The following is a 9,174-nucleotide window of genomic DNA, read 5'->3' as shown; positions in this document are numbered from 1 at the left end:
TATATGGATAAGGAGGGATTGTATTGGTAACAGAACAGAACCCACTATCTGCCATCACTGTGGTCTCTCAGCGACAGCACCCACCCAGGCACAAGAACACTGATCACCAAACCCTAATTTACACCCTCCAGCGCCCAAAGTCACACCTATCTCGCAAATGGGTTTCGGTCCCTGACAAAAATCTGGTCCGGGTAAGCAGGTTTCTGAGGCTTGTCTGGCTCAATCTCTTTGAAAGTGTGAAGCTTTAATGGGTTATCAGAAGTGTTAGACTTTCAATTTCCCTTAGGGTGATTTTGTAACTGTTGAAAAGAAAGATCTGTGGGAAAATATCAAATTTTGATTCGATTTGGCGGTTTATTGTAGTTGATCTGTACTGGTTCTTTTCAGTTATTGGATTTATCAGTGATATATATATATATATATATATATATATATGTGTGTGTGTGTGTGTGTGTGTGTGTGTGTGTGTGGGTTGAATCTGGTTATCTAGATCTATAAACAGTGTATCAGTGGCTGAAGATAAGAACTTGGGATGATTGGAGTGTGGATGTAACATTTTGTGGTGAATTATACTGATTGATATATCATTGGAGGTATTGGAGAGTTGATATTTTGTATTGAACTGTTAATGATTGGCCGCTTTGACTGAAAGTATAGGACTTTGGCAGTTTAAGCTTCTGGGTTTTGTTTCTTAGGCTTGAGTAATTTGTATTTCGGCGTGAAGTTCGTGTTTTTTTGTGATGAATATGGGATAACCTGGAGAGGTTGGAGGATTTGTAGAAAGTTTTGCGGTTTTTGAGTTTTGCGAAGGCAAGGATACAGGACGCAGCGATGTCTTTTAAGAGTATGATTCAAGATATGAAAGGTGAGTTGGGGAGCATTTCGAGGAAAAGCTTTGATGTTAAATTTGGAATGAGATCGAGGTCTCAGCGGGTGGTTCAGGATACCTCCTTCAGGATTAATGCTTTGAAGCAGAGTTGTTGGGCAAACATGCCGCCGGAGCTTTTGAGGGACGTGTTGATGAGAATAGAGGCGTCTGATGATACATGGCCTCCGAGGAAAAATGTGGTCTGCTGTGCTGGTGTTTGCAGGAATTGGAGAGAAATCATGAAAGAGATTGTGAAATCCCCAGAAGTTTCGGGCAAGCTGACATTTCCAATCTCTTTGAAGCAGGTTTCTGGACTGGCCCATATCCTTCCTAATAAAGATTCTTGTTGTTTTCCAATTGTTCTTCATAATGTATTTATTTTACTGTAGTATGTTTCTTGGTATAACATAGAATTGATTTTCACAGTAAGGAAAATATCCTTATATCATACGTGACGATGCTAGCTGGTAAATGTGTATTCATGAATCATGATGGATAGCTGTGTATGCTAGTATGAGTACAGTAATGGTTATAATGCTCACGTTTTTGTGATCTCAATAATTTTGAAGGACCAAATCAGAAGTTGGAATATATAGGATAAGCTGCAACGCACTGGCTCAAGTGTTAATGCGGTGTAACATTTTGGACTGATTTGAAAGTTTTCCAAAGACCAAGACATTCTTGTGATGGACGTATCCGCCCCTTCTCCATTGAAATAACAGTTGAAATCTTTGTTTACATTTTGCAGCCTGGTCCAAGGAACTCCCTTCTGCAGTGTTATATAAAGCGATGTCGTAGCAACCAGACATATTATCTTTTTCTGGGTTTAAGTCAAGGTAATTACTGAATATTTTGTCCTGTGTGAATGTGCTTGTCAAGATTTTCTTTTATTTGGTTGTCTATGATGCTCATGGTTAAAGGTTGATAAGGTTTTGATTTCGGGTTTCATTAAGTAATGGGGCAATAGCAATTTACTTGCTAAAACATAGAAAACAAGATTGGGTTTTCTAAAGTCTTCTTTTCGGATGTAAATATTAATTGTTTTAGCTTTTGTACTTGCCAGCCTCAACTGATGATGGGAAGTTTCTTCTTGCGGCAAAAAAATGTAGACGCCCAACCTGCACAGACTATACCATCTCTTTGAACTCTGAAGATGTGTCAAAAGGGAACAGTGCCTTTGTTGGAAAGCTCAGGTATGTTCATCAGGCCTGTAACATGACTATTTCTTGGTCAACTTTTAGCCCTAAGATGATCGTCCCATTTTCCTTTAACAGATCAAATTTTCTGGGCACTAAATTCACAATCTATGATGCGCAACCTACTAATAGTGGAGCCAAAGTCACCAAATGTCGTTCAACCAGGCTTGTGAATAAAGTCTCCCCCAGAGTTCCTGCTGGCAACTATCCTGTGGCCCATATTGCTTATGAGTTGAACGTCTTGGGTTCCAGGTACGAGAAACTTCTTTTTGAAACTTCATGGTCTTGCCTTCAAATGAAATTAACGTTGAAGACAATTTACCAAAAGCATTAAGATTATTATTTCACATAACTTTCCTTTTTCTTTGGGAGTTTTTATGTGAGTAACATTTTATGTAAATACTGTCAATATCAGAGGTCCGAGGAGAATGCAGTGTGTAATGGATTCCATCCCTGCCCGTGCTGTTGAGCCAGGAGGTGTGGCACCCACACAGACTGAATTTCTGCATGGCAGCCCGGATAGTTTTCCATCCATCCCATTTTCCAGATCAACATCAACCCGCACAAAGAATTTCTCATCTCCGCTAGAGTCTGGTGAGAATGAAGGCATGCTAGTATTGAGAAACAAGGCCCCTAGGTGGCACGAACAACTCCAGTGCTGGTGTCTCAACTTCAATGGACGAGTAACAGTTGCCTCAGTAAAAAATTTTCAGCTGGTTGCTTCTCCGGAAAATGGAGTTGCTGCGGGCCAGGAGCATGAAAATGTCATCCTTCAGTTTGGAAAAGTGGGTAAGGATGTATTCACCATGGATTATCGGTATCCAATCTCAGCCTTCCAGGCATTTGCCATTTGCCTTAGCAGCTTCGACACCAAGATTGCTTGCGAATGATCGACAAGCAGGTTGCAATCCAGAGTCATAATGCTTGGACTCACAGTAGTTTGTACCTAAATCAAAACATTTTTCTTTTTTCCTTCTTTTTATTTGTTTTCTTTTTCGTGTTCTTGCAAAGTCTTTCGGGGTTAAATTATGGCTTAAACATCTGTTTCCTTTGAACTAGAATATGATGGACTCCTCTCTTTCTGTTTTTGTGGGAGTTTGTATAACAGGTTCAAAGAAGAGATGGGACACCATTCTCTGTATTCCTATCCCGCGAATCTAGGATAGGGCTCACTTGGGTTAAGTGGAGGCCTGTCAAACGGGTTGTGTTTATCGTGTTTGTGTCGTTTTCATGTCATATGGGTAGTGTCTTGTCAAACCTAGTATCTTAATGGGTTCTTAACAGGTGATCCAGTTACAACCTAATTCATTAACGGGTTGCGCCGTTTTGTGTCGGGTTAACAGGTTATGCAAGAAATTGTTATGCCTAATGTATAGGCTTAGCAAACGAAATCTTATTGGATTTTTAATTGGTGATCTGATAACAATTCAACATGTAACGGGTTCTTAACGGGTTATCCAATAACGACCCGACTCATTAACTGGTGAACTCAAAATTCGTTATTTTTGTGTCGGATAATTGATCGTGTAAGAAATTACCAGACCTAGTTAAGTGTCCAAGGCAAGAAAACCAAGTCCTACCTTGTGCCTCGCTTGGGTGAAGGGCCTCATTTTACAACACTTTGCTTGCCCAATACATTTGCCTTGAAGTGAAGGCCTCTCTGGTTTTTTCTCTTTTCATCTCAAAGAAGTCATTACAACTTTAATCTTTATATTGTGTTTAATATTTCAACTTTTAAGTTATAAAGTGAAGGGTTTTTGTTTCGATATGATAATCTAAAATACCATAATTGATTGAGAGAGGTTTGAATTTCGGTGCAAAGGGGACACAAACCGTCAATACCTAACTCATATATATATATATATATATATATTTTTTTTTTTTTTTGGAATGAATTGAAAGTTAACATTCGTATCAATGACGAATCGAATTAAGATTTTTGACCAAATTAGCTTAACTCACATCTGCACTATAAATTTGCACCTTGACCAAAAGTTAAAAACAAAAAACAAGAAAAAAAAATTGCACAAATTCATCCCTTCATATATTTAAAGTAGAATTACATCAAGGCCTAACTAGGATAGAAATCATATACAAATCAATTTACATTGAATACACAATATTTAGCTAAAGTTTAGGGTATCTAAAATCTTCATTAGTGTTGATATACTTAGCTACACATATATCAATATTATGTTTATGGGGGCTAATTCGTGGCATCACTTTTTTAACATAACTTTTGACACATTTTTTGTGGGCCAATCTGTAATGGACGAATACGATTATACAAAGAAACTTGAAACCCTTAATCTAACGGTTATATAGTTTCATATTTGTGCAATTTTTGGTAGATATAATATTTGATGGGAGACGTAAAAGATAAACAATACGGATTGTTGAAATACATGACAGAAAGAAATCACAAAAACTGTGTCAAAAGTTGTGAAAAAAAGTGGTGTCACTTGTCCCGCTACACTTCCCAATACTAAAACAAAGATAATCACCTCGAAAATGCGAAATAAATATGTAACTGAAAATCCGAAATAAATATGGGATTGGCTAATAATTGTAACGACTAAATAAAATTTCAAAGCCACTAATATTCCATCAAATACGATATGCAATATTCATGCATCTAACGGTTCATCGTTTGCCTCATTCACCAATTCAAATTTTTTTCATAAAAATGTAAATTAAATTCATCAAATAAATAATAATTTCATGCCAAATATATCATATACTATCAACTATAAAGCAGCAAGAGCAACCTTTGATCCAATTCCAAGGCACACTGCATTTGAAGCAGCAAGAGCAACCTTCGTCTAGCAGATCATGACAGCACTGGCTTTAGTTTACAAACTATCAACTAGTTTGTTCTTGCTGCTGTCACTACTGTGGGGTGCTGCCATTGCAGTATCAGCCAAACCAAATGGCTTTAGCGTCGAACTCATGCACATCTTTTCACCAGCATCGCCTCTTTACCCCGGCAACATTTCCTTCCAAGAAGAAATGCAACGACTCTTACAGCGATCGGATGCGCGAATGCGGCACATCGATGCTACCATTGCATCAGCCCTAACCCTAAGCAATAACATGTCACAAACTGCAAAGAACCGTCCTTATGATGAGTTTATTCGTCCACAAGTCGAGTATTACCCTATCGCCACTTACATTGTAGCAGTAGGCCTTGGCACTTTCCCAGACGCGAAGTTCCCGGAGAGACCATTCAAATCATACTACTTGTACATGGACACTGGGAGCGCCCTCACCTGGGTACTCTGCGCGGATTGCGAAAAGCAGAAGCCTCCGAGATGCTTTAAAACCAGGGAGCCCCCTTTCCCTAACGGCGAATCTCAATCTTATAAGCCTCTCCCTTGCAACAAACACCGCTTTTGCACACCAAACCTGTGTATTGGCGATCACTGCTCTGAAGCCGCAGGTTACGTGGGCGGCACCCATATTAATTCCATTCTTGCAGGCATGACTACTCTCACTTTTTTCCTACACTTGTTATTCATTTAACTAAACAGTTGTCGTTCATGAGATTTATAATTAGTTTTCGACAACTAATGTGACATGTAACATGACGATTGTTCGCTCGTTGCAGAAGAAACTTTCACGTTTTTGTCAAACAAAGGGCGGCCCCTGCCTATCGAAGACATAGTGTTTGGTTGTGCACATGACGTAAGGAACGTAGACTTCGGCAGCCAGGAAGACTTCAAGATAGCCGGATTTATGGGATTGGGATATTCTCCTTATTCCTTTCCATTGCAAATATCCCATCGTATTCAAGGAAAATTCTCCTACTGTCTATCACACAACCGAGAGATTCAAACATATCTCAGATTTGGCGGAGACATAGTCGAACCATTCAGCGGCCTACGCGTCACGAATTTAGTCCTCATTCCAGATATACCCTATTACTACGTGAACTTGAAAGCCATTAGTGTGAATGGACAGAAGCTCCTGATCGATCCATCGGTGTTTGCTCTACGATCCGGGGGTTATCAAGGAGGCTGCCTTATGGACAATGGCAGTTCAGTTACTTATCTCATCACCCCAGCTTTTAAGGCATTGGTAAAATTCCTGGAAATGTTTTATATGAGATATCCAAACTATGTTAGGCACCTTGGCCCCATTAGTCCCGCGTTCGAGCTTTGTTATAGATGGGCGCCGCCGATGGTTCCCCTCCCTGCTGTTACATTTCACTTTGAGGGTGCTGACCTTGAGTTGAAGGACGAGGCGTTCGTAACGCTGGAGGATCGAGATGGGAGCAGTATTTTGTGTTTGGCGATGGTGGAAAATACAGTTCGTACTATATTAGGATCATTGCAGCAAGCAAATTACAGATTTATATATGACCTTAACAATGCACTGCTCAAGTTTATTCCTGAGGATTGTGCCAAGTGGTCTTGATCATTAGTTCAAGCTTAGATGATCATGCATGTCTATCTCTCTTTTCGTTGAAAATAAATTACGTGCTACATAGTTATCAGTTCCCTCTGAGTTCTTTGGAAAACTTAGAGGGTCATCATGTTTGTTCTTGATCTCATAGGGTTGATGAACAATTTTCGCATGCAATTTCAATATTAGGATTTTTTTTTCTTGTTTAAATTTTCTTAAGAACAAGCTACTTAAATAACCAGTAAAAAAATAGTCCTATTCAATCGTCAAAACTTAAAGATAATTTTGTAAACAATAAAATAGTCAAATCTGCAAAGATTATTTCCTTTACTGGCCAAATCTGCATAAAATCGGTCCTATGAGAAACCAATGGAAAGCTTAGGACGTCATTTACAAAGTTGTAGAAGGAGGGTTTTCCGAGAAAGGCATCTTCAATAACTTATTGGTCAAATAATCCCGAAATGTCAATTTTATTTAGTGTACTTATACTTTTTAATCTCCATGATCAAACGGCTTCAAATTTAAGGGCGATATTTGAACATAATAAACTTTAATGTCTTCAAAATCCACCCCAATTGAAACTACTCAATAAACTTCATCGTTTCGATACTTTTCCATCATCGTAGATTTTGTTGCTCCTGTAATCAAAATACAAAAGAAAAGTATCAAGAATCTCCAAACGTATATATAAAATAATACAAACCATATCCTTGTATGACTGTTTGATATCTAAATTAATCTTGGAGATCTCTTATATAAGGAAGACAATTAAAAGTTTGGCCTTTTTTTCCCCTAAGTTTGGACTTATCTTTTGGTCAAATATTTGGTTCCCAAACTGTGGATTCATGTGCAAAGTTGACATTCCCTTGTAGTACACCATCATTGGCTAATAATTAGGACTAATTTGAAGAAACAAAAAACTCATGAAGTAAACACATGTGCAAAGTTTACTTCATGAGCAACTTCAAACTCAGCACTCTTGAAGAAACAAAAAACTCATCGTCCCCTCTCAAACTCAGCACTCTTGAGCAACTTCAAAGTTAATTAGTATACACAAAAAGAAAAGATTATGAAACCCTAATCACACAAATTGACCTCACAACTCATGCAATGGTTAAAACCATGACTTAAGCCTAAAGAGCGACCTTTTTAGAGTTGTTTGGGAATCGAACTTAAAAATCAAGACGAATGTCTCGATGGGCTTGCTTCATCCATGTGTTATGATTAGCTTTCATTTATCGAACAACTAACGTAAATTTTAAAAATAACCATTCACGTAAAAAATTCTCAGATGTATTGGTTATACACAATCACGTGTTTATATCTTTTATCACATTTTGTGTGAGACATAAATAAACCACACTCATACAACTAGTGATAAAACAAATTTTTTTGTCCTCGTAGAATCCAAACGAATTCTCTCCTCTCCTTTCATACTTTCCTGTCCTTCTCTTTTTAATAAAAAAGTCAACACAAGATGTTGACATAAATTAATTGCAAAATAAATATAAAAAAAGAAAAATTTAAAGGAAAAAGAATCCTACGATAAATATAGAAGTGTATGCAAATAAAGAAGCATATGTAACCATGGTGGATTCTCATACAGAGGACCGTTACACTTCCCTCTTTACAATCATATTCTTCTGCTGCTGTTGGGGCCCACACCACGCTCCCCCACCCTTGATACACTCAAACTCCACCTAGGATTTATATTTTACACGGTCAAATCTTCACAAAACCCTCAAATTCCCAAAATGCCCTTGAACATCAATGAAAGTAAAAGACAAAAGGTCGGCAATTTCGTAATTGCGAGAAGATATTAAATTTGTGTCCGCCTTTTAGGGTATGAAATCTTGTAATTTTCCCCGAATAAGACCAAAAACCAAAGGGCATGCATGTACGTGTCCGAACGGGATTGGATAGGAAGAAAATCCGAGGAGTATATGGTGACAAATAATTTCGAAGGTCGAGGAAGTTGTATTTAAATTCGAACTGCATCTCCGTCTTCTCCACCGCGCCCACATTTGAGAGAGAGAGAGAGAGAGAGAGAGAGGAGGAGGAGGAGAGAGAGAGGAGCTCCTTGGGAATTTAACCAGAAGCACAGGTAATATTTCACTGTCTGAGTTTGATTTTTCATTGTTTTGAGTTGGGTTTTTTTATCAAATTTTGTTGCTGCTGTGGTTTGAGTTGATGGGTTGGTTAAAGGTTTGATTTTTGTTTTTTATATTTGTCGAATTAAAATTTCATTTTTTGGTTATTTGGGGGGTTTGGGGATGAACTCAAAGAACAGTCTTTTAACTTTGGCGGTATTACAAATCAATCGACCTTTACTAAGCGGATAAACTAAGACTGTGTTTATGCATGATTGACTTAAGATACTGTTTCATAATATTTGGGTGTAGATAGATGCTAGTTGTGAAAACTGAGTATGCAAAGTTTTGAATTTGAAGGTGATATTTCACTCTCTGAGTTTGATTTTCGTGTTTTGAGTTGGGTTTATTTTTCCAAATTTTGTTTCTGCTGTTGTTTGAGTTAATGGGGTGGTTAAAGTTTTAATTTTTGTTTTTTATATTTGTCGAATTAAAATTTCACTTCTTGGTTATTGGGGGGGATGAACTCAAAGAACAGTCTTTTAACTTTGGCGGTATTACAAATCAATCGACCTCAGCTAAGCGGATAAATTAAGACCGTGTTTATGCATGATTG

General features: G+C 37.9%; 2 protein-coding genes across 2 annotated transcripts; both read left to right on the top strand.

The window, feature by feature from the left end:
- Positions 1-259: 259 nt before the first annotated feature.
- LOC125478571 (tubby-like F-box protein 3) lies at positions 260-3,150 on the top strand. The gene is made up of 5 exons (XM_048586855.1): positions 260-1,173; positions 1,617-1,704; positions 1,932-2,061; positions 2,143-2,316; positions 2,480-3,150. Exons 1-5 carry the CDS (start codon positions 832-834, stop codon positions 2,952-2,954), a joined length of 1,209 nt encoding a protein of 402 aa, XP_048442812.1. The 5' UTR covers positions 260-831; the 3' UTR covers positions 2,955-3,150.
- A 1,746-nt stretch (positions 3,151-4,896) lies between these two features.
- LOC125478545 (aspartic proteinase nepenthesin-1-like) lies at positions 4,897-6,480 on the top strand. Its single transcript, XM_048586804.1, has 2 exons — positions 4,897-5,503; positions 5,672-6,480. The coding sequence occupies exons 1-2, from the start codon at positions 4,897-4,899 to the stop codon at positions 6,478-6,480; spliced, it is 1,416 nt and encodes a 471-aa protein (XP_048442761.1).
- Positions 6,481-9,174: the final 2,694 nt, after the last annotated feature.

Source organism: the organism of the source record quoted next, unplaced genomic scaffold (genome assembly GCF_019419815.1).
Source record: "Pyrus x bretschneideri cultivar Hongxiangsu unplaced genomic scaffold, Pyrus_bretschneideri_v1 Contig25, whole genome shotgun sequence".
Classification (NCBI taxonomy): Eukaryota; Viridiplantae; Streptophyta; class Magnoliopsida; order Rosales; family Rosaceae; genus Pyrus; species Pyrus x bretschneideri.
This window is presented reverse-complemented; position numbering and strand designations above follow the sequence as displayed.

What these genes read in the sequence shown, in the direction of transcription:
- LOC125478571 (XM_048586855.1), top strand. Translation starts at nt 832, where the DNA reads ATGTCTTTTAAGAGTATGATTCAAGATATGAAAGGTGAGTTGGGGAGC. An exon ending in TTTTCTGGGTTTAAGTCAAG is followed by an intron (nt 1,705 to 1,931) that starts GTAATTACTGAA and finishes TGTACTTGCCAG; the next exon opens with CCTCAACTGATGATGGGAAG. An exon ending in TTGAACGTCTTGGGTTCCAG is followed by an intron (nt 2,317 to 2,479) that starts GTACGAGAAACT and finishes TGTCAATATCAG; the next exon opens with AGGTCCGAGGAGAATGCAGT.
- LOC125478545 (XM_048586804.1), top strand. Translation starts at nt 4,897, where the DNA reads ATGACAGCACTGGCTTTAGTTTACAAACTATCAACTAGTTTGTTCTTG. An exon ending in TCACTGCTCTGAAGCCGCAG is followed by an intron (nt 5,504 to 5,671) that starts GTTACGTGGGCG and finishes CGCTCGTTGCAG; the next exon opens with AAGAAACTTTCACGTTTTTG.